Here is a 25,397-nt window from a genome sequence, read left to right as displayed (position 1 = left end):
AGAACAACCTGTATCTGCCTATATGTCTATATTTCCGGTCAAGTGCCAAGCTCAATCCCAAGAGCAGCTTGCACCCATCTCTTGTTTTGTATTCATTGGTCAAGTGGCTGGTTCGACCCAAAGAACAACTTGTACCCTTTTTCTACTCCCTGGCTTGTCTACCCTGTCAATGTCTATCTGAATCCCCAGTGACATGATAGGTTCCATAGACTCCAGTTGTTTGTCTTGCATTCATAATCAAAATAGTGCATGGCATTCATGTTTTTGAAAATCTGAAAGCGTATTTTTATGTCCAAAAGCAGTGCAAATGTTAATATTTAAGTATCTTCGTCCCGTCAACTCTAAGACTTCGTCTCTTGACTCTCCGGACAAAGAAACTTAAATAGGGGCAGCTGTTATACCCTAATTTTGGACCTAAAAATACCAATTAATTTTTTTCTTTCTTGCATTATAAGTCATTTGATATGTCTCTGATCAATTGCATCTCTCTCTGCATTTTATTTCAATATTGTTTGCAAAATTCACATGGAAGGGCATTTTAGTCATTTCCTGTGTCAAAATTTCACTCAGTCTTCCAAAATTTTGTTTGAGTCCTTTCAAGTAGTGTGAATAAGTCTCTGTTTCATTCTATGTCAAAATCCATGTTAAAAAATTGCATTTAAAGTCATTTTGAGTCAGTTTTGCCCCTAGGGGCATTTTAGTCATTTCAAGTGTCAAAGCTCTGTTTAAAATTCTAAAAGTGTCTCTGAGTCTTTTAATTTTGTTTGTATAGGCTCTTGCTTTATTTTCCTGTTAAAAATCCATTTTAAATTTGCATCTGAGTCATTTTCAGTCATTTTTAGCCCTAGGGGCATTTTGGTCATTTTACACGAAATTTCGGCAGAGAGGTACTTTAAAGTACCTCATTTAGGCCATTGGTTCGTTTTAGTCCGTTTTGTGTTTTTTATTCGTTTCACTTTACGTTTAGTCAAAATTACCAATTTTAGTCCAATTTTCATTTTTAGTTTTTTAAGTCCTCAAAAGTTAGTTATTTGCATTTTAGTCCAGAATTCTGTCCAAGTCATTAGTCCAGGTCCACATGTCCTTTTCTCATTTGTCCAGGTGCCACATGGCAGATCATGATTGGTCCAGCAGTTACATGGCAGCCTATAAATCCTGGTCACCAGGCCCAGTCATCATTCACTATTCATTTTTCCACTTTCCCCCATTCATCCTCTGCCACATCACCAATCCTAACCAACTATCTCTCTCTCCACCATCCTAACTCCACCGTAACAACCCAAACAACCGCCACTCCACCACCCTAACACCACCGTAACAACCCTAACTCCACCGTAACAAACCACAAAAAACACCACAAATCACTGCAATCCAGCACTGATTCATCAAAAACCTCTATCGTCAACATCAACAGATCAGGATCAATCTCTCAAACTCCAACTTCACGTTCAGAATCCAGAGAAGAATCAACAACAACACAAACTGTTCCAATCAATGCATGGCGATTCTCAGAGATTCGTCATAGAACCTTCATCATCGAATCCACCACTTCGCAATTCAAGCGCAGGTCCGCCACAAATTGTAACGAACTCGACACGATCACGAAGCTGTGACTGAGAAGAAGAAGGATCGAAGCTAAAAAGTGACGAATCCAGCAAATTCACACAGAGAAAGATACGAAAGAGAAGAAGAAGGTGAAACCGATTCATTTCGGATTCCGAATCCAAAACCGTACAAACTGCAACGTGACAACAATTACAGAAGGAGTGAAAAAGAGGATAGATCGCAGCACAAGAAGAAAACGAAGGTGAAAGCAAAGGATTCCATCAGCCTTCTTGTTCGATTTCGAAGACACGTGAAGGCCGTTCCTCTCAGTTCATCGTTTCGCTGTCCATCACCGAGGTACCTCACCTTTTTCTCCTTCTTTTTCCCCGTTTGTTTTGGTTTCGAAATCAAAGAAATGTAGATCTAGGTTGCGATGCCGTTCTTTTCACAAAACGGAGGCTGGATTCGCCTTCAGGACGATAAAAGCTTTAAAAAGATGTAAAAATCTTTAAGATCGGACGGTTGTGAAACTCGTCGGAATCCACGCTTCTCGCCGGAGAAGATGAAGATTCCGGCGAGAATTTAAACTTTCCGGCGAACAAATCCAGAAACCGGCCGTCGTTTTGTTGAAAGAAGAGAGAGCCTCTCTCTCTAACTTGCCCTAGAGAGAGAAACGAGTATGTTTTGTGATGATTCCTTCATACATTTTTCTTTTATACCTGCTCCTAATCCTATGCACGCATGCCTACGCCATTCCTGTGTTCCTGAGCGCGTCGTAGCCTTTGGATCTCGGATCTGATCCAGTTGGATCAATCTGACGATCCTAAAGGTGCTCTAGTGCTCTGGATCTAACCTGCCTTGGGCTTGGACTCTTCCTTTGCGCTTTTTGTGAATATTTTTGCTATTTTCAACACTTTTTTTGTGTTTCACACCTCTGGCTATGATCAAAATGCCTTGAAAATGTTATAAAAATTTTTACACATGTTCTTTGGTAATTTTGTGTTGTTTTCGTGGTATCTTTTTACTGAAAAGCTTGATAAAAATATTGTAACATTTTTCTTGCATTGTTTCTTGATCTTTATGAGGAAAACTTGTGAATTTTTGCTTGATTTTAATTCCCATTCTTGAAAAATGATTAGGATACATGTTATATGATTTTGAGAAGTTTGTTGCTACTGTTTTGAATATGTCTTGCTGCATGTGTGTAAATAATGTTTAATAGCTTGCTTTGCAAGTTTCATTTGCGAATAAATAGTGAAAATATGCCTAAATTCACTCTCAAAAATATCAAGTTCATCATGAGGCCTTGATTCTCATTCCAAAACCTGAGTTTATGCCTTTGAAAGATGTGTTGGACTATGAGATTTTTTTTAGCCATATGATTCTTGCATTGTTGTGTTTGGATTTTAGCCATGTTTGCATTATTTTGGTTGTGTTTTTGTGATTAATTTCTATGCCTTTGTTATAATGTTTTACTTGCTTTAATTTTCTTGATATTATCATATGCCACTAACCATTTCACTTCATGTTTCGTCATTTCATAAGCATCTCCATCTCATCCCATATTCATTTCTATCCCTTTCTTGCAATTTAATTTGTACCAAAATTAGAATGTAAAGGTTTAGGAATTCTTGTAATATTTTACTTTTATGCCACTTTTAATTTCTTGGCAAAGAGGCCATAGAATGTATCTAGGGTGTGATGTAAAGGACAATGGACTCTAATGATGTACACCAACACAAGCACCGACACATGCACACACATCACTATATAGCTAGAATATGTATGTTTAGATGTATGTTTAGGATTGTATGTTTAGATGAATGCCTAGGACTTATACTTAGAAAAAAAACCAATTTTCCAAACAAATGTGAACAACTTCACTCAAAGCTTTTCCAAATAAACCTTGGGATCCAACATCCCATTGCATTTTCTTTTCCATTTCCTTAATCAAATTTCAATGAAAATAATCAAACTTTGACTCCTTTTGCAAATCACTAATCAAACCACACAATTTCCTAATCTCATGCCCTTGAGGCCTCTTTCTATTCTTCAAAATCCATTTTCAAACTTAAAATCAACCAACAAAAACAAAAACATTTTTTGAGAGAGAACTACGGTGGATTTGATCCCTTAATCGGGTACGTAGGCAAGGAACAAAATTCCTTCAATTCAAATAAAACAAAAATCCAAAAATATTCTTCTCCCTCCAATTCTTCATTTAGCCAACTTTAGGTGTAAATAAATACTTTCAAATAGCATTTAAAAATAAAGCGCGCGCGTAGAAATTAAAGACGGTTCCTATAGGATACTATAGTCGTTATGGGTGCCTAACACCTTCCCGTAGCGAAAACAACTCCCGGACCTCGATTCTCAAGGGTTTTGCTTACTTTTTCCCTTCCCAAGAAAAAATAAGATATCACCGGTTTAAAAGGTTCAAACGTAATCAATGTTTGACACCCGAAAACCAAGATAAAACAACACAACAATATGATGACGGTGAAAAAGGTCTGATGATGAATTGTTTTCACTCGTATCAGAATATTAGGAGCAGATGTATTAAAAGATGAAACTCCAATTTCATCTACTTCACAAACCATTCAAAACCCACAACATATCAGAAGAAAAATCAATCATATATATTTATTCTTGTTTTACCGAAGAAATGAAGGGTATTAAAGAAAAATATTAGAAATAAACAGAAAACAGGGTTATACATGCAGCCAACAACCAAATGAAAGTACAACACACTCGACTCGTTCCATAATCAATGGAGAATTATGCAATTTAACTTCAATAGAAAAAATAGCACCAATCTCCTACTGTATTTGTAACCATTCAGTTTAAAAGAACACTCTAATATCCTCCTCACTCCTAAAATAAAATTCACACTCTTATGCAAACATAACTCAAACAATTTCTATCCAGAGTCTCATTAATTCAGTATTTTCTTATTTCTGAACCGATGTGGTTTAAAATTCGAGAACAAAATTGTGATTTCAAACTGAGCTGGTTGAAAACAGTTTAAAACTGGTTATGTGTAGGTTAACATAGTTGAATAAACAAATTTTCTGATTCTGAACCAGTTTTCCATAGTTCAAAAACTAGTAAACAGATTTGAGTACAAAATTAAAGAACTTATTTCCAACTGAACAGATTTCTCAAACCTTTTTAGAAAATCAAATGATAAACCATTTCATGCAATTCATGATTATTAATTATTTAAAATATAATGGAAGATGAGAGAGAATCAACGACTCAAATTTATCATACTATTGAAAATAAATGCAATGTCCAACCTCTAGATTCCATCAACTATTGATTAGCACTGATCCAACAAATTACCAAGAATCAAACCAGACAAAATAAATAACACAATAAAAATATTAACCATATATATGTTGCAGTTGAATCCTTGCTTAAGGTGATATCAAACTCTCAATGTAGACATTTGAGCCTATTTGTTCATACTTGTTTTGAAACTCAGGAATATTAAAAGTACCAGTCTTGGAATCATAAACAACCAACTTCATTTTTCCACCTCCCATCTCATGAAATTCTAACAGCACTTGGCCATCCTCATAAATATATAAAGCTTGATAGCCTTCGAGACCCTGATCTTGTATGTCAGGAACACGGTACAATTTAGTCCAAGACTCTTGATTTCCGTACTCCTTCATAATCCAAACATCTAAAAACATATCAGTAGTTGCAGAGACACACAAGCAATCCCTCACCAAACCAATGAACCACAAATCACTCTTGGAATTAGGTAGCAAAAGTTTTTGATATGACTCCTTCACTAAATCAAGAGAAAGAATGAAATGTGAATCATTGCTTGCAAACCAATTAACAGTGCCACTGACAAATGTTGCGGATTGATGGATGTGGCAATTATATGGGATGTCTGGTATTCTTATCCAATAATCAGTCCCCAAAGTATAAACACTAACTTCATTTTTGGTAGAAACAACAATGACCTTATAATTATCAATGAAATGATCATACCCAAAGCTTAATTGAAAAACATGTCCGAGTGAATTTTCCAAAGGAGGCAATAACTTAAATTTTCTAACGGAAGGGTTCCACAAAAAATAAGAATAAGAACTAAAATCGAGCTTGCCACAAAAGATGCCATCGGAAGAGCACATTACATCCACAGATTTATCTCCATAAGTAGATAAAGTTGTGATACTATTGAGAGGGTAAAGTTGTGTCTGTGTAAAAATGGTTGAAGTAGAAAAAATGGATGGGATTGGGGAATCATACAAAAGCCACTCACTTGAGATGTCATCAATACATGTTAACATGAGGTGGTGGCGCTTTGTTGACAAGTGAAGGTGCTTCTTTGCGAACTTGGGATCAGTGATTAGTAAATTCAACCACTTGCTGAGGCATCGAAGTTGAAGTAACAACTTCACAGGAAGCCTGCAAAAAATTTCAGCAATGAGATCTAAGGAAAGAGTGGGTAGTGGTGGCTCTTGAAGTGACGACAAAGTTAGGGTTCCAATGGTTGTGGTAGAAGGCAACTGATGCCTCTTAGTTGCGGTTGTTTCCTCTCTGGGTGGTTGAGAAGAAAAGATGTTGCTTTGGTCATCGACATCGGAGTATGGCGCCATTCTACCAAAGTGAAAGTATAAGGTGGCTCTCTCTCACAACTGGGCAGATTTCTGTTCTGTGTGTTATGATGTAATAATTTCACCCTAATGTTTGAACAAAATATAATAAATTTTTGGAAGATAACAACAGGAGAAATGGAGTTGAAAAGGTAGAGAGAGAAAACCTAAAATGTTTATTGATTAGAGGAGTAGGAGAGAATGGAAGGGAGGTGATAGTCTCACAATATGGATTTTTATAGATCCGAATGTTACTATGCATTGTGTGGGTCAAAAGTTTGAATTATATCTTTTTTTAATTTTTCTACTTTATTTGTAAATGGTATAGTTGACGGACTATAAAAGACAATTTGCTATTGTAGTAAAAAAAAGAAAAAGACGATTTGCTTTTTATTTCATTGTTCAAAGAGTAATTTTGGTAAAGTTATAAATACAATTAAATCAGTCATACACTTTTTTCTAATAAACATTTAGAGAATCTTTTTAGAAATGTACTTAAATAGTCTAAAACTTTTTTTGGGTAATAAAATTAAATTGCTCTTGTACCAAGAAAATCAATTTAAATCGGTCTAAGACTTTGTTGTCCAATAATTTTTATCTTTGTTTTAGAGGAATAATTTTATTTAATCTAATAAACATTTAGAGTGACGAGATATTGCCCCAAGTTTAAGGCTACGATATTCAGATTCAAATAGAATTTTCAAAATATTTACATTTAATTCAGGTCAAAAACACTAATGAGGCTCAAAACTGACATATTTGTCTAAGACACTTCTTTTTACCACAATTTTAATCACACTTTTTTGAATTTGTTAAAATTATCGATCTCGCCAAATTAATGTATGACTCACAAAAATTTGTTTGAACTCGTCGAAAAAAAATGTTTATGTATATCTAAGAGTTTGTTACTAACACTTCTCTAAATAAAAACAATATATACATTTGATTTGGTACAACTCAACCCAAACATTTCACATAAAGAATATGGGTTCTTACAAAATAAGTAATGCAAATATTTAAAAAAAAATCATATGTTTTTTTTTTGTTGACAAAAATAAAATAAAAAATCATATGTTAGTACTTTGATTTGTTTTTTCTCCTTCGTTAGTGTTTGCATCAGAATCAGGATCTCCCTTAACTCAAACCAATGGAGCTTCCCAACATCACTGCTCCCGATTGGTACTAATTTGATAAATATTATTTATGTATCTATTTGCCTTTTCGAAAAAGAAAAAATAAGTAAATTGACATGTTAATCCATCAAATTTGTCAACAAAAAAATGCTTACACATCAAGCACGGATATTTTTTATTTTTTTTAAGCAAAGGCACAAATAATTTAGTTCTTATAACATTATAGTTAAAACAATGTTTTTTTAATTAAAGAACATTAGTAAATTTAATATTTTTCCCCCAAATTGAGCATCAAAATTTTAAAAGCTTTATATTTGTCTTGTAGTATCGTAAACCCCACGATTCTTTTTCTTAGGTCGAGGTCACGACATTTACTGCAATGACCTATCATTTTGGAGGAGGGAGTTTATTGTTTGGCCATTTCCCTCACGCTCATTCCTTGTTATCTTCGGACTCGTACCTTCTCAACTTTCCCTTTAGGATCAACTATTGTATCGTGTCTTTCAGCTGGAATCACAGGTTGGTTACAATATTGGAAGCGACATTTAATTTGTTTTTGTCTCTCTCAAGTACAACAACTACCTTTGCATGGATATTAGATGCCTTCCTCTTTAAATTCAGGGTTGCTGCATTCATGTAGTATACAGTCCTGGAAGATGTTAAGATAGGTGTACTTGTAGTATAAGGAAGCATGTTCTAAGGTGTTCTTATCTCTCTCGGTCTTCGGCTCATTCTCCTTTTCTAGACCAGCATTCATGACTCTGTTGGCCTCCAACATAGCTTTGTTTTGGATATATTTCTCAACATTTCTCAAAAAGTGGGTAAAGTCTTGGGGGACTTTCAACATGATATTCTCCGCGAACTTGGTCCCTTTCTCCTTCCCTTTCCTTAGTAAATATGTTTTTATTTTGTCATCGGCCTCTTGAACCGGGATCACTTCTCTAATGAACCTCTGGATTTAATTGTGCATGGTCTCTCCCTTTCTCTAGCGGATAGCTCTATAGGCTGTCGACAATGTTGGACTGTTTATAGGAAGCAGTGAAATGGATCGTGAACCTCCTACAAAGTTCCATCATGGAATCTACCGACCTAGGCCTTACGATTTTGAACCATGTCGTGGCTAGAGTAAAATAATATAACAAGAAAGGGAGATTGAATTGTGATGTATATTCAAATTTAGCAATAAAAATTTCTCACAGAGCTACTTGGATTAGATTAGGTGGTTTGGAGATAAACACATAATAGGTTAAAAAATGTCATGTAGGTGAAATTGAAAATAAAATGAGATAGAGGAAAAAAAATCACACACAGACAGTTATCTTGGAAACTTAAAGAGGATTGCAAAATTTGAGAATTGCACACCCGAGGCACCCCCTCCAAAAGCAAACTTAAAGAGGATCTCTCAAAGTTACAGTTAAAGAGCGCTTCCAACCAATTCCAAATGGAAACGGAAAAGGGGCAATGCAGTAAGAGGTGAGAAGTAGATTCATTGGACGAACAATAAAGAACACAAATAAAGACAACACAACCCCGTGATCGAAGTTTCTCGTCTGTAGGAAACTTTTGGTGAAGAGCTCGCCAAAGAGTGAAGGAATAAGATGGAGGGATGCAATTCCTCCAAATCAATCCAGCCCAAGGAACAGCCAAAGAAGTTGGATTAAGGAAATTAAAAGTAAGCTTAGCCGATAAAATACCATCTGGAGAGTGTTTACAATATTTTACACATTTATGCACAATTTTTATTATAAAATACAAAGGCTACGCATGAGTTGACTTCAAAATATGGACCAAAAGTCGATGAAATTTTTTAGAGGCACTAAAACGAAAAATTGGTATATTGGGACCAAAAACATATGTAACCTCTTTTATATAATATAGGAGTGATGTTTTGATAAGTTGGATTTTCGGAGGCTAACCAAAATAAGACTCAAGATTTAAAGAGCGGCATACACATGTAATTATACACCATCTACCAAGCGTTCGAGAGTAAGGCACAAACCAAAAAAATGTTAGCAAAGTGTTATACACCATCTTTATAACTCGACTATGGTATACAGATAAAGCAACCTTTGACTATGACCAATACACACAAACCTGTAGTTGTGGCAAGATAAGGTCTATGTTTGCTCATTAACTCCATTAAAACTGTTTACTTATCAAAACTGAGATATGAAATTTGAAATATGATACAAAACTCAAAGATCTAAAGATGATAATATGCAGTTTAAAAAGTTAGGCTGATAGTATCTGAATAGAAACAATAATATGAAAGAAAATCTTATAAACAAGACATGTGAAATAGAGCAAACCTCACCTACATTAGTAATGGGACTGGTAAGGGTTATAATATCCGAAATCCAAACAGATCCAGATCCTCCCTCGGGCAAAACACCCATGAATCTTATTAATGGAGTCATTACCTCCATTAATTGTTCGGAACCAAGAAATTAAATTCAAAAGAATAAAAGATTAAGAAAGAATAAGAGAGAGAGACTGAATAGGAGAGATCAGTTACTAAATCTTCGAAAATAACAGCAAACATTCAAATTGTAGATTCCATTAATTAACAATGATCCAAGTAATCACCAGTAAACGGAACATGCATAAAATAAATAACCTAAACATAAATTAGGTGATATTAAACATAAATTGTAGTATAGGCTGTCATTGAATCTCATGGTCAAGTGACATAGCACGAAATCCACATCCTAGCATTTTCACCAAGGTAATATTAAACTCTCCACGCAGACTTCTGGGTTGCTTTGAAATTGAAAAGTCCTAAAAGTACCATTCTTAGGATCAATACACTTCAATTTTGAAGACCCAGTAAACTTCAGCATCACTTGATCATTTTCAAAAATATATATTGCCTCGCCAAATATATTATAATTTCTAGGATATCCCCTATAAGAAACATTGAACAATTTAGTCCATGATTCTCTATTTCCATACTCCTTCATAATCCAAACATCCTTTACAACCCAATTATCATCACGAGAAGTCAGGCATAAGCAATCCCTCAACACACTCAAGGCTAAGAAGTTACACACATCTACCCCTTCATAATTAGGAGTCAAAACCTTTTGATAAGACTCTTTCCCCAAATCAAAAGAAACAATAAAGCGTGGACCTTTTTGTTCAAGATCAATAGAGGTCAACCAATTAATCGTGCCACTCACAAATTTTCCAGGTTGTCCAATAGGGACAACACCAAAAGGAAATTCTTGAATGCTTTTCCAACAATTGGTACCCAATCAATGTATGAATCTTCACTTCAGTTTTGTAAACATAATCAAATTTATCTGTATAATAATCATAGCCGACACACATCTTGTACCTCATAACAGCAACCACCTTGTAAATATCTGTACAAGAATCATAGCCAAAGCCAAACGTCATCTTAATGTTACTCATTATTCTTGCATTTTGTGGTTTTTCAAGAAGGGGCAATTCCTTGAATTTTCTAATGAAAGGGTTCAACAATACAACTAAGCCTTTATCATGGTTGTCTGCAATACAAAGGATACCATTGCAGGAGCCAGCAAATCCATATGGAGTGATTTCATCATGATAATATCCATATGGATTGATTCGATGACGATATCCAACAATATTGTTTGAAGAATAGCTAAACCGTTCTTGTCTAGCGGTTATTTTTGTGAAAAGCAAGTTGCAAGGGTAAGATATAAAACTGTATCCGCCTGGGGATCCGCAGTAGCTTACGAAGTAAACACGACGAGCAGTTGTCTTGCGGAAGTGCTGCTTGGCGAATATGGGATCAATGATGAGAGAATTCCAGGATTTGCAGACACATCGAAACCGGAGGAGGAATTTCACTGGTAGGAAACAAAGGATTTCTGTAATAAGGTCGAATGGAAGGGTGGGCAGAGGTGGCGCGTGTAGTGAACTGCCGAAAGAGAGTGAAGGTGGCGGTGATGTTAGGTCGAATGGAAGTGTGGGCAGAGACGAAGCCATCTCTGACTGTCAGTGCAGCGCTGTAGTCTCCCTTTTTCTGGAAAATAGGGTTTTGATCGCAAAATTAATATGGCTAGAGATTTAGATTTTATATATAAAAAAAAAGTGCTGTATCGCTAAATTTAGGTTTTTTTATTTGTTTGGGATCGCTAAATTTGGAGTTATTTGATTTACAAAATCAAATAAAATGAGAAACCACAAAAATATTTATTTGTTACTGTTATTTGTTACAAAAAAAAAATAAAAATAGAAGCATGGGCATAAAATATATTTGATGGATGTTTTCAATATTACTTTACTAGTTTTAATATTTAAAATGTGCAGGAGTATCATAGCAGGTGGTTTAGATTGCAATGGGATCGTACTACTTAGAATCATATTTTTCTAGGGGTAATTTGAATCATCTTTATCTATATCTATAATACTACTATAAAGAGAGTACATTTTTTTGAACAATATTATAAAGAGAATACCTGTCTTTGAGACTAACTTTTTCAGTTTCAACTATACCCTTAAAAAAATTTCCTTATAAGAATGCTATATTGTTGATGTCATTCAAAAAAATAACATTTTATATTATATTTGATATATTGTTGGTGTCATTCATAAAGATAAGTATAGTTTGTTACAATATAAAAGTGCAAAATACCCGTACATACAATTTTAATCCAATTAAAAAAAAAATATTTTAATCAATATAAAAATTTTCATTTATGTTAAGATAAAAACAAAATCATTGTTCATAATTTATTTGTATCAGTGCAATAAAAAACCCGTCTAAACGCCAATAATCTTTATATAATATAAAAGAATACTTCTATGAGCCAAAGTACACATGGCATTACATTTTTCTTCTAGCATTTATTACTTCTCCAATACAATTCTACAATGTTTTTATACACATATTCAAATTTCAATCTCAATTCAAAATAAATGAAAATGATATACACCTTTACTTATCTTTTATGGAACTTTAATTTCATGTTGTATATATGGAACTTTTATTTTGACCAAATATATATATATATATATATATATATATATATATATATATATATATATATATATATGGAACTTTTGTTAAAAATGAAAATGGCATTTATAATCAATTATTGTTGATTTTTTTTTCCGGTATTGTTGATTAAGTAGATGGAGCAAAACATCTTCATCATTGATTATTTTCTCAACCAAAACCAAATCAAAGTTAAACAAATCATCATATGTCTTTATAGGTAGAATTGTATCGAGCCAATCAAATTAGAGTATAATGTCACTTTTTAAAAATAAATCAATTAGAGTGTAACATGTGTCACCTTATAGGTTGTAAGTCAATCAAACATTTTATCATTAACCAATTTTGCATCATATTTTTTATTTGTTCATGATTGTTCATGATGTCGTTTGCTTTTATTATCTTCCTATATATAGCATATGTTTCTTTTATCCTTTTCACTTGCAGGTTTCTTCCAAACTGTGCTGTGAAACTCCAAAAAATCGTCATGACACTAAGATCTGATAACATCTGTGAGATCAACTCAATCAAAGAATCAAAGTAAGTTGTTCGAATCATTCATGTATTGTTTGTTTATAATGTCAACGGTCACATACACCTGTTCTATCTAGATATGATTCTCATGAAGACTTTTATTTGTATATAATGAATTTATTTATTTTTTCGACATTATAAATTAATCTAATTTTTGTATTTTTATTTCTTTGTACTTTCAAGGTAATATAATTCATTCCACTATGCGAAGAAGTTGTTATACAAATTTGGGCAACACCTACAAAAGAGAAAGGTGTACTATGAGTAACTTTGGTGGCGATGTAAATCTTGGACTGTATCGAACAGAAACAAAACGAATACAAACTCAATTGTATAAGTTTCTCAAAATATTTTATATTTTCATTTCAATTTCAATCCAGATCAGTTATAATTATATTGTGATAGACAAATTGTGTATTTTGCAATCTCTTCTTTGTCGTTTGCTCATTTTAATAATTTAGTGATATGTAAAACATATGTCGAACTAATTTAAATGATAAGCATCTTATTTTAACTTATAATGTAATTTATAATCTATTAATATGAATTTAAACATATTTAGCATATTTTATTCAAGAGAATTATACGGTTCAATGTTTGGCCGATAATTCATCCCTCCCTAACTAATTATAAGCCCTATTTGAATAATTTTCGTGTCCTTAAATATAAGCTCATTTGCAATTTACTAGGTGCATTATATTTTTTTCTACTATCAAATATACTCCTTATTAATGTTATTTTTTGTAGAGAATACTATTTGAATAACTTTAAATCCGTCATTGATCACAATTAATTTATATTGATTTTTAATATCACTATTACACATATATACAATGGTTTCTAAACGCTCTTCTACCATTGTACTCTTTGTGATGTACTTTTCAAGACCATCCTATATGATTGGTGCAAAAAAAAAATGGTGAATTTATGAATGGGGCAAATTGGTTCTACTCTATACGGTTCAATGTAATAGATTTATGAGTTTCCATATTCTAATCATTCCCAAATAATATAATTACTTCATGTGTGGAGTAGAATTTCTCTTTAATTTTTGTTATGGTTAGTGAGTAAATTTTTTACTTTCCACAAATTGAATTATTTAGATTGCATAAGATATTAATCGATACACATATGCATTACATAATATTTGTATTTGATTGCGTACATTTTCTTAATAATATTTTATTTACAAAAATTATTACCTTATTTACTACCAAATTTTTGAAATAATCTGCACACAATATATTTTTTCCCTTACATACATACATCATAAAAATAAAAAAAATCATAAGAGAGGTTTTTTTTTTAAAAAAAAGGTTAAAAAATATGCTATTTTTTTCGTACAAAACAATGCTAATTTCTTCGGTTTAAAATTAAAATAAACCAAAAATACGAAGTGCAAATTAATTGAAATAATTCAAAGAGAAAGTGCAAGTTAATAGTATTTATGTATCATAAAACCATTTCATTTTTTTTTTTTAGTCAACTATTACGTTTTAAATTAAGTTGTTTGTTGTGCAAATGAGAAGAATATGTTTGATGAAAAACAATATGCCTAGAAGATGATTTACTTCATAAGGATGCATTCATAAATTAAAATACTTTGTAAAAAGTAATATTTTAATATAAAAACATTAATTGATTTTGTAAAAAAAAATATTAATTGACTAATTGCAAATTTTTAAGTGTCCATATGTACTATTTCATGTTTACTTCAAACCAAATCCAAAATACAACCATGTTATATAATTTATAAACATCATTATTGCAATTAATTTTAATCAAGAGCAATGCGAAACAACATTTTTTTTTTTTAAACCAAAAGGAGGTGTAGCAAAGTGCCACTACCTCAAAATATTATATAGATAGAGAAGGAAAGACAAAAAATAGGAGGGGGACAAGAACCAAAACCTCCTAAACATTAGAAACCCTAAAATTAGGCATACCTTGCCTGTCATGTACAACGAGAAGCCTAAGAAATTCAGGCAAGTCTAGCCAAATTTTTACATTTTGTATCTCTAAACCCTTGGAAGCTAGCAAGTCTGCACATCTATTACCTTCCCTGTAGATATGAGTAACAACAAAATTCAACTGATAAAGCAATTGGATACAATTTTTCCACCTATTTCTAATATTGCAAGGAATCATGGAGTCATTTTTGAAAGCCATAACCACCAAGGAGGAGTCTGATTCGATCCAGAGGTTTGACCATCTTCTTTGATGAGCAATCTCGGTTGCCCTCATTATGGCTGAAAGCTCAGCCTGATAGGCACTGCACTCACCAAGATTTTCTGCGAAACAAGTGAGGAAGTTTGCGCTGCTGTCTCTAAAAATTCCCCCACAAGAGGATGTGATTGATGTAGCTGCTCCGTCTGTATTGCATTTAATCCATCCCATATATGGTGGAGACCAGATAATCTCTTTGATGTTCATAGGTTTGGGAGGACGGATTGCAACATCAAATTTCTTCAATGTGATTAGATCTTTGACTGATGAATTGGACCTTTTAGATGTGTTGCTCCCTGAAAGATTGACTGCAGATATAATGGAGTTGATGGCCAACCTCCAGTTCGGCTTCATGTCTTGAAATCTGCATTGGTTTCTAGAGTGCCATATTGTGCTGAAAATATTAACAATAGCGGCTTGAATTGCTATTTTGCACTGTGATGACCAACCTCTATCGCAAATGGTCCATATATCCTCAATAGATTGAAAGTGAAGAGATGAATCAAGGATTGAAGCAAACCAGCACCAAATCATGAAAGAAAACCTGCATTTAAAAAATAAGTGGAAAGATGACTCTGCATAAGAGGAGCAGAGCGAGCACATAGATGGTATGCTACAGCCTCTTTGTTGAAGCTTTTCATCGGTAGGTACCTTGTCATGAATAACTCTCCAAGTCAACAGGGACTTAGAAGGAGGGATGTCTATGCTCCAAATATTCTTGGCCCAATGATAAGTAGCCGAAGGTTGGTTAAGGAAGGAATATGCGTCACACAGTCTGAGAACCCCATTTGGGATATGCTTCCAAACTAGTCTATCTTCTGACTCTTCAATAGGGATGGTAACATTCAAAATCATCAACCTAATTGCAGGGTATTGGGAAATAAGGTCTTGAGGGATACTCCACTGAAAGTTGTTAATATATTCATTAACAAACCTGGGGAATTGCTGGATTTCAGTGTCGGTAAGTTGCAGAGTCTCTTGAATGGGGTTGCCACACCAAGCATCCTTCCAAAAATCTATGTCCTTTCCATTACCAAGTAACCAGTAAGAATTCTCAATCACCTTTGGGAAGTCAGCTTTGATACTTGACCAAATAGAGGAAAAAATATGATGGGTAATTGTCCTGTTTCCTCTAACAGCTCTGCGCTTCAAAACCTTTGCCCAGTCATCATTTGATTGCATCATGTCCCAACAAAGTTTCAAGTTGAAGGCTTCATTTAAAGATATGATAGATCTCAAGCCTAATCCGCCCTCTAAGTAAGGTTTGCACATTTTTTTCCAAGCTACTGTCACTAACTTTCTCTGTGTTGCATCACCACTCCAGATGAAGTTTCTAATCCACTTCTCAATGTCCTTCAAGATTGAGACCGGCCAGGAATATATTGACATTGAGTGATTCAGCATGCTAAAAATAACCGATTTGACCAGCTGAACTCTACCAGCTATGGATAATAGTGATGCCTTCCAAGCTGAGAGTTTAGACTTGATCTTATCAGCTATTGGTTGAAGGTAAATGGATTTGGGTCTCCCTTTAAAGATTGGAACTCCCAGGTAGTTGAATGGTAATGAACCAATATCAAAACCTAAGAGATTCACAATAATGTGCAATCTAGCCTGTGAGATTCCCCCATCATAAATAGTTGATTTCCTGGCACTGATTATCTGACCTGCACTGTTTGCATATCTAGTGAAAAGATGTTGTAAAGATGTTAGGCTATCAAGGTTACCTCTACAATAGATCATGATGTCATCTGCATAGAAACAATGTGATGGTATTTGAATATTTCTGGCCCCGGTATCAGCTTGACTTTGCCCTCATTAACAAGTTTGGATATCCCTCTGCTCAGCACTTCTTCAGCTAAACAAAAAAGAAGGGGAGATAAAGGGTCACCTTGTCTCACCCCTCTGGTGCATTTGAAGTAACCCTGCTGACTGCCGTTGACAGATATAGATAGAGTAGCTGAAGAAAGAATTGAAGAAATCCAGCTACAGAAAGTATCGTTGAAACCAAAACACCTGAGAACCTTCAATAGAAATCTCCAATCCAAAGTGTCAAATGCTTTTGTGATGTCAATTTTGAGAGCTAAATTACCACCAAAAGCTTTTTTATCCAGAATGTTGATTGCTTCTGAGGCAAGACAAAGACAATCTTTGATATTTCTACCCTTGATGAATCCCTTTTGATTTGAAGAAACGATAGTTGGAAGGATGCAAGCAAGCCTGTCAGCAATAATTTTTGAGATCACTTTGAATTTGAAGTTGGCCATTGCAATTGGTCTATATTGATCAACACTGTCTGCATTTGCATGTTTAGGGATGAGAATTAAAGTGTTGGCATTGTAATTGGGAAGAATCCATCCCGAAACAAAGAACTGGATGACTGCATCTATGAGCTCTTTATGAATGATTTCCCAGTAAGTTTGAAAAAAGAAAGCCCCAAAGCCATCAGGTCCAGGTGCACCATCTTTGTTGAGATTGAAAACTGCTGCCTTGATTTCTTCATGAGTAGGAAGAGCAGTGAGCATTTGATTAGTGTTGTTTCCCACCAAATTAGGAATAACTTCTTCTGCAAGCAACTCATCCTGCAAAAAAGGGTTAGTACAAAAAAGATTTTTATAATAATTCACAATATGATTTGAAATATCTTGAGGTTCAGTGATAATATTCTCTCCATCTCTCAAACTAGAAATAAGCTTTGTCTTGTTCTTTATTTTCGAGAGTCTGTGAAAATAAGCAGTGTTTCTATCACCATTCATATGCCAGTTTGTTCTTGCTTTCTCTTGCCAGAAGCTTTCTTGTCTTTGAAGGGCATTGTTTAGGTCACATTGAGCATTTTTTTCAAGGTTCAAAAGGTTGTCAGATGGGCCATCTGAATGAATTTGGTCTTGGATGAGGGAGAGTTTTGTTTCAGCTTGCTTGACATAATCATGAACGTTTCCAAACACTTCTTTGTTCCATGTTTTGATCTTGTCTTTAAGGGTCTTCAACTTCTTTGTGAGGATGAACATAGGACAACCAATGACTGGTGTCTGCCAACAAGATGCTATGAAGTCTTTACAGTCATTGTGGAGGGCCCACATCTTTAAAAACTTGAAATTTGAAGCAAATTTAACCTCATTTGTATCAAACATCAGGAGCAAGGGGTAATGGTCCGATGTGGTTTTGAGTAAAGAAGAACAAGAAGTGGAATGACATATATCTAGCCATGCTTGGTTACAAACAGATCTGTCCAATCTTCTTTGAGTGTGAGCCCTACCCATTCTGCCATTATTCCATGTGTAGTGTGCGCCTCTAGTTGGAAGGTGAAACAGGTCCAGGTTGTCAGTCCAGTCTATAAAATCTTGTATTGGAGGCCGAGCAGGTGAGAAGTTTCCCAAGTGTTCATGAGCTCCCAATATTGTATTAAAATCACCAATATAATTCCAGGGGAGGTTGTGTTGTGTTTGGAGGTTATTGAGGTTTTCCCAAAGGTGTTTTCTTCTAATATATGATGTAGATGCATAGATTGCAGAGATTGCAAGTTTCTTGCCATTGTCAGATATGGAAAAAGAAACACTTTGATCATCAATGGATAGGATGTCAGGGTTAAGGTTGGTACTGCAAAAGCACCATAAATTCGGGAGATGGTTGGTTCTAGAGTTGAAAGCAAAAGGTTTAAGGTCCTGTCTTTGAAACCAATTTCTAGGGACATCATCAAAGTTCATCATTGGTTCAGATATAATAACAATGTTAGGTTTATTATTGGTAATAAGGTTCTGAAGGGCCAATCTTGAAGGGGCATTGGCAAATCCCCTTATGTTCCAATAAATGAGCTTCATTTAAATGGTTTGGGGTTTGGAACCCTTGACCTTGTTTGGTAAGTGGTTTTAGAAGTGGTTGCAATGCGAAACAACATGACATTGATTATCCTCTAAAAAAAATGACACTGATTAATCACAAAATTCGACGACGGTGTAACAACACTTTCCATACATGGGTAACGTGGTAAAAAAGAAACGTTTTAAGGGTAAAAGGTTAATAACAAATCAATAATAAGTTCATTCGTTGGTTTTTGTGAGTAGTAATAGTTTCTAATTAACCGTAGATAAAACATCAATAACAAATCAACTTGGCTTGATTTGTTTTAAATAAAAAAAAATTATGTTCTAAACACATAGACAAAAAATCGATAAAAATTAAAAGTTTAAGAATAGTTAAAAATAACGGTTTTAGCACAAAATAACTTTTTTTATTTGGACAAAAAAGGAAAGTTGTTAATTTTATAGGGATGAAAAACATATTCAACTCTACTTTTAAATCCAATGTTTACAGTATAATATAGATTCATCAACAAAAAAAAAATAGATTAATTGAAAAATAAACATTCATAAGTGCACTATAAAAAACATAAACACAATATAACCAACAAATAGTTAATAATCGGCTTAATTGCATGTTTGATCCCTTATGTTTATTTTAGTTTTTAGGTTGGTCTCTTATATTTTAAAAGTTTCAATTTGGTCCCTTACATTTTAAAAGTTTCAAGTTGGTCCAAAACGTTACTCACGTTGAGATAAGTTAGTCCCTTCCGCGACATGATATTGAGTTTAAAAAAACAAAAAATATTAAAAAAATGTTTTAAAATTGATTTTCTATATAAGTTAAGTTCCATCACCGCTATTGTCAACCTGAATCTTTAAATGTTAAGTGATGGAAGGGACTAACTTACTCCAAAGTGAGACCAACCTGAAACTTTTAAAACGTAAGAGACCAAATAGAAACTTTTAAAACATAAGAGACCAACATGAAAACTAAGATAAACATAAGGGATCAAACATGAAATTAAGCCTTAATAATTAATGTATAACTAAGTAGAAAAATAAATTAATAGTAGAAGCTTGCGCAACTATTATTTAGTTAAAGGGAAATGCTAACCAATGCCCCCGGGGCACTGGTTAAGAATATGAAAAAGGAAATTATATAGCAGTTAATGCATTGAAATTGTGTAATTAATTGATAATAATGTCAAAAGCAGCATCCTTTTGTGGTAATAATTCCCTTTTATGATAAGCTTAACCGCTGCACCCAGGGCAGTGGTTATCAGGACCCTTAGTTAAATTATATGGTGGTCATCCAAATAGTTGACACTACCAGGATAATATTAAATTTTACAGTAATATGTTTTCGTTCACCTTGATAGAGTGGTGGATCGTTTTCTTCAAAAAAACAAAGAAAAAAAAGATAGAGGTTGACCGTCACCACTCATTCTTATTGGTGAAAACTATAATTGTAATGGTAGTCTGATCTTAGGTTCTGATTATGCACCAACAATTGATTTTAAGAGTCAAATGAACATTTTAAATACAATATTTCTTTATACAGTGCGAATGTTGACGGTCAAGATCTTAATGTGTCTTTGGTTGAGAGCTTAAAAAATACATTGATGAGCATAATGTACTCGCAAAAATGATTTTCTATGTTATAGATCACGTCGAACAAGAAGACCCGACCAATTTGTATTTTAGATTATTATCAATCTTTCAAAGGGTGCTAGAATGCATAATTTACTTATGTTATGTGTGATGATGTTGCAAAACTAATAATCAACGATGGTAATGCAGTTGAAAAAGGTCGAGACATTAATATTGAAAGTGTGTGAGTAGAGTTCAAACAAATATATGAGACATATATTTTATTTGTGCCACTTCAATATCCATTGTTGTTTCCTTTATGGTTAAGAGGAATATTATGTAGATATATAAATTAGATTGGAGGACCACAAGAATGTTGAACATAAAGGAAAAGGGTTTCAATGAGGGGGTTTATTTCGTATTGGATTGAAGAGAGACATGTTGAGTATGGTAACATCACATTCAACCAAGAGAAATCACATAAATGAGGATAACACCAGACATGACAACAAAACTCATACTCGCGGTTACCCGTCCAAATCAACCCCGATTTGACGAGTTTTCCCCTTTTTGACTGGGTTTGGCTATGAGTTTGTGTTTTCCTCGACTTCAAAACATGGGTATAACATAGATATAGGTACTCACCCCGAACCATACCCATCCCATTGTAGAAAATTACTTTATCATCCATTGATATTTGACATTTTATAAAATTTGCGATTATTTAAAGAAGCAACCAACTAATTCACTCAATGAAATGTTAAAATAAGCATATTATTGGATAATGCATTACAACATTTTCCTCGAGGTTAAAAAAACTTATTTTTTATTGAAAAATAATAATTCATTATGGGGAAAGAGATGAGGTGGGGATACCAAACCCGTTGGGGACGGGGATGTGATTCAATTCCTCATCCCTGTTGGGTATGTGTAAGGTAATGAGTAAGTATATGAGAGCCAGGGATAGGGATGAGGAAGGTAAAACCTGTCCCCACCCCGCCCCAATGTCATGCCTAGATAACTCTATATCTTCACCCAAAGGCTTAAGACATTAAGTATATGAGCCACCTCACTTATATGTTTCTCAACATTTACTCTTGCATTTAATGTCGAATTTTAACTCACACTGGACACATTAACATATATACATTAAGTATGAGACTCTTTGCGTCAATGGTCCACCGCCAAGAACCACTACAGCTCCCCTCCAATGTTGAACCGAGATATGATACCACTTTAAGTCCTTCTTAGGTAGTCAACATTAATGTGAATCGATACATTGCAAAAAGAGCAACCACATGTGAGAATGATACCGCGTCTTCTTTCAAAATATTTAGGCTTAATTATATGCGTTCATTTACTTATTTGTTGTACAACCTCTGCTCATTTATCCAATGTTGAACTTTAACTAACAATTGATACATCACAATATTCTCTTCCCCAAGTATATGAAATTTAAGCCCGTGCTTGGCACGGGTGTCCATACTAGTATATATTAAAAATGTTATTAATATTCAGCCTCGTGAGAGCACGAGACTAGCATTAGTTGGTCAATAAAGAACAAGAATATATCCTCGTGAGCTTAACTCAGTCGGTAGGGAAATTGCATATCATATTATATGTAGGGGCCGGGATTCGAACCCCAGACACCCCACTTCTCCACAATTAAATTGTGAGCTTTACCCAATAGGCTACTTGACCAAAAAAAAAAATAGAGAACAAGAATATACTCTTAGTTCCAGGGGGCTAGGTTTGTGAGAAATTAATTAATTACAACTTGAATATTATCTGATTACCAAATATAATTAGAAAAATTTGCATGGAGGCAATAGGATGACTAAAGCACAAAAATATGGTGAAATTAGTTACTTGGATATGGTACTATTACCTAGGTGAGTTTTAAGGTGAATAACCTTGATAAGTGGTCCATGGTAAACCAACACATAAAAATCATCCAAGATGTCGGCGATATTCTTCAAAAGATAAAAATTACTCATGATCATGCTCGCCTTTATGGCTAAGACAGTTACATGATTAATGTCGGCTCAATGCAAGTTACATATTTTTTTTTAACCAAATTAATTACGTATTTATTTAGAAGGTGTTGCTTATAGATGATCGGTTGAATAACTTGGAGAAGCGGGTGTTTGAGTCAGTTTTGAGGAGTCCTGCTCGGTAAAAAGTTGTGGCTTTCTCTTGGACTCTTCTTCTAGATTGTATTCCAACGCGGTTAAATATTGCATTTGGAAACGTTTTGGATCACAAAGCATCCATAAATTGTCTGTTGTATGGCAATAAGGTGGATATGGTGTGGCAAAAAGTTTTGAGATGGATGGATTTTAATTTTGTTACTCCCCCAAAAAAAATTATGCACTTTGCTTGATGGTTTGTGGTTGATTTAGCATGTCGCGGTTTTGGTGATTTGGTGGGTGAGGAACGAAAGGATTTACCGCAACCAGGCGAGAGAGATTTATGAAGTAGTTGTTGAGATAACAGTGTTATCATGGCATTAGAGTTTGAGTAGATTGAAAATACCTAAACGTCAACTTCTCTTTAACGTTGGTTGTTGGCTTCACTGTTACCCAAAACCTTAAGGCAATGGGTTCCCATGGCATTAGAGTTTGAGTAGATTGAAAATACCTAAACGTCAACTTCTCTTTAACGTTGGTTGTTGGCTTGTCTTCGGCGTTCAGCTGTGAGCTGTCCTGGGGGTGTAAACTTGTTTTCTCTCGTTTTTTACACACTTCGGCGTTCAGCTGTGAGCTGTCCTGGGGGTGTAAACTTGTTTTCTCTCGTTTTTTGTGTTGGGGAGGTCCGGGGAGCCCCGGGAGGGGCTGTCATGGGGGTGTAAACTTGTTTTCTCTCGTTTTTTACACACTTCGGCGTTCAGCTGTGAGCTATCCTGGGGGTGTAAACTTGTTTTCTCTCGTTTTTTGTGCTGGGGAGGTCCGGGGAGCCCCGGGCCAAACGTCCAGGACCGTAAGAGACTTAAATACCACACTGTTACTCAAAACCTTAAGGCAATGGGTTTATGGGTTCCCTCTCTTATATATCATTTGTTTCCTCCATTCCTAGTCGATGTGGTACATAATCAATCACAATCAATCACACTTGATTACCCAACAATCTCCCCCTCAAGTGTGAATCACGCACATCACTACGCTCCCCACGGATTACCCAACAATCTCCCCCTCAATTGTGAATCACGCACATCACTACGCTCCCCAACATAATCAATTACCCAACAATCTCCCCCTCAATTGTGAATCACGCACATCACTACGCTCCCCAACACAATCAATCACACTTGATTACCCAACAATCTCCCCCTCAAGTGTGAATCACGCACATCACTACGCTCCCCACGGATTACCCAACAATCTCCCCCTCAATTGTGAATCACGCACATCACTACGCTCCCCACGAGTTTGATACCACTGTTGGGGAGGTCTAGGGAGCCCTAGGAGCGGCAATGGGTCAAACGTCCAGGTCCATAAGACACTTAAACACCACACACTTACCCAACACCTTAAGGCAATGGGTTTATGGGTTCCTTCTCTTATATATCATTTGTTTCCTCCATTCTTAGTCGATGTGGGACATAATCACTCACAATTGATTACCCAACAATCTTCCCCTCAAGTGTGAATCACCCACATCACTAGCCTGATCCACACCAGGATCCCGCTCCTGCTCCCTACCAATCCTAACCACGGCTTTGATACCACTGTTGGGGAGGTCCGGGGAGCCCCGGGAGCGGCAATGGCCAAACGTCCAGGACCATAAGAGACTTAAACACCACAATCTTACCCAGAACCTTAACGCAATGGTTTATGGGTTCCCTCTCTTATATATCATTTTTTTTCCTCCATTGCTAGTCGAACCCATAAACCTCAATGCAACCATCATGAGTGAGTAGTATTTAGGACAATCATTAATGCTGCTTGTCAAATGATGTTGAGCAGAGTGTTCCCAATCCAAATAGACTTTTGTGTTAATGAAATAATCTATCTGTCAGTAAAAATTGATTTTAATTTTGAGACACGCATCATGAGTCTTACAAAAAACTCAAATCATTAACCCTTGGGTTTACAAGTAACTAACTAAAATTAGAATATATAGAATTTTACATTAATTCCCAAAATACTACTAACTTCACAAGGAAGTTCTAATATATTTTCAGAAGGTGACACAATTACCTAGTCCTATTGAGTGAATAGAGTACTGAGAGCTTCTGCTTGTTGATGGCAGTTAATTCATCTATCGTTGAAGAATAAACAGAGTTGTTTTGATCATACTGGTCCTATTGGAGTGAATAGAGTACGGGTCCAATCATGAATTAAACGATGCCATAGTGTTCTATAAAAACCATATGTTTTGCCAACCCATTTATCTCTTAAGATTCAGGAATCTGAAAATATGATGAACAGAGGAATACGTAGAGTCAATGACTTTCTCTAATTTATCAAGACTTAGATTCTGAAATCTGAAAATTTTGGGAAATGGATATAAAATTACTGGCATATTGCAGAATATGAGCATGTGAAAATTCTTCACTTGTATCTTTGCAATAGTTTTGGAATCAACAAACTTTTGTGCCGCAAGCCTAACGTCTGCAAATACACTTAGAAAAGTTTTACAAAGAAAGGTAAGGGGTGAAAAACATGTTACTTTGATAAGAGACCAGATAAAGTCTCTATCCCATGGTACTGATTTGAAAAATTAATAATGTAATCCATCTGATACGTCTATTTATCGTCAAACTTGTGAACATATATAGTAGAAAATCTCTAAATGGTCTTCGTATTCCATCAAAAATCTTTACAAGACATTAGTGTATCCTAACCGTCACAAAGAACCACATGTTTGATAAAATTTGATCTGTTCAATACATTTATAAAGTACACAATTTTACGCAAACATTATTAAATACGTGCATATCCTTGCGCAGATATTTCAAAAAGTA

At 34.7% G+C, this 25,397-nt stretch overlaps 1 protein-coding gene and 1 pseudogene across 1 annotated transcript; both read right to left on the bottom strand.

Moving 5' to 3' along the window:
• Positions 1 to 4,797: 4,797 nt before the first annotated feature.
• On the bottom strand, positions 4,798 to 6,332 carry LOC146935335 (F-box/kelch-repeat protein At3g23880-like). The gene has a single exon (XM_085750517.1). It carries the CDS (start codon positions 6,162 to 6,164, stop codon positions 4,965 to 4,967), a length of 1,200 nt encoding a protein of 399 aa, XP_085606643.1. The 5' UTR covers positions 6,165 to 6,332; the 3' UTR covers positions 4,798 to 4,964.
• A 3,491-nt stretch (positions 6,333 to 9,823) lies between these two features.
• LOC146935334 (F-box/kelch-repeat protein At3g23880-like) lies at positions 9,824 to 11,302 on the bottom strand (annotated as a pseudogene).
• Positions 11,303 to 25,397: the final 14,095 nt, after the last annotated feature.

Source organism: Medicago sativa, chromosome 3 (assembly GCF_051527215.1).
Source record: "Medicago sativa cultivar Bolivia chromosome 3, Bolivia_mono, whole genome shotgun sequence".
NCBI lineage: Eukaryota > Viridiplantae > Streptophyta > Magnoliopsida > Fabales > Fabaceae > Medicago > Medicago sativa.
Note: the sequence above shows the minus strand (reverse complement) of the source record. Positions and strands in the feature narration are given on the sequence as shown.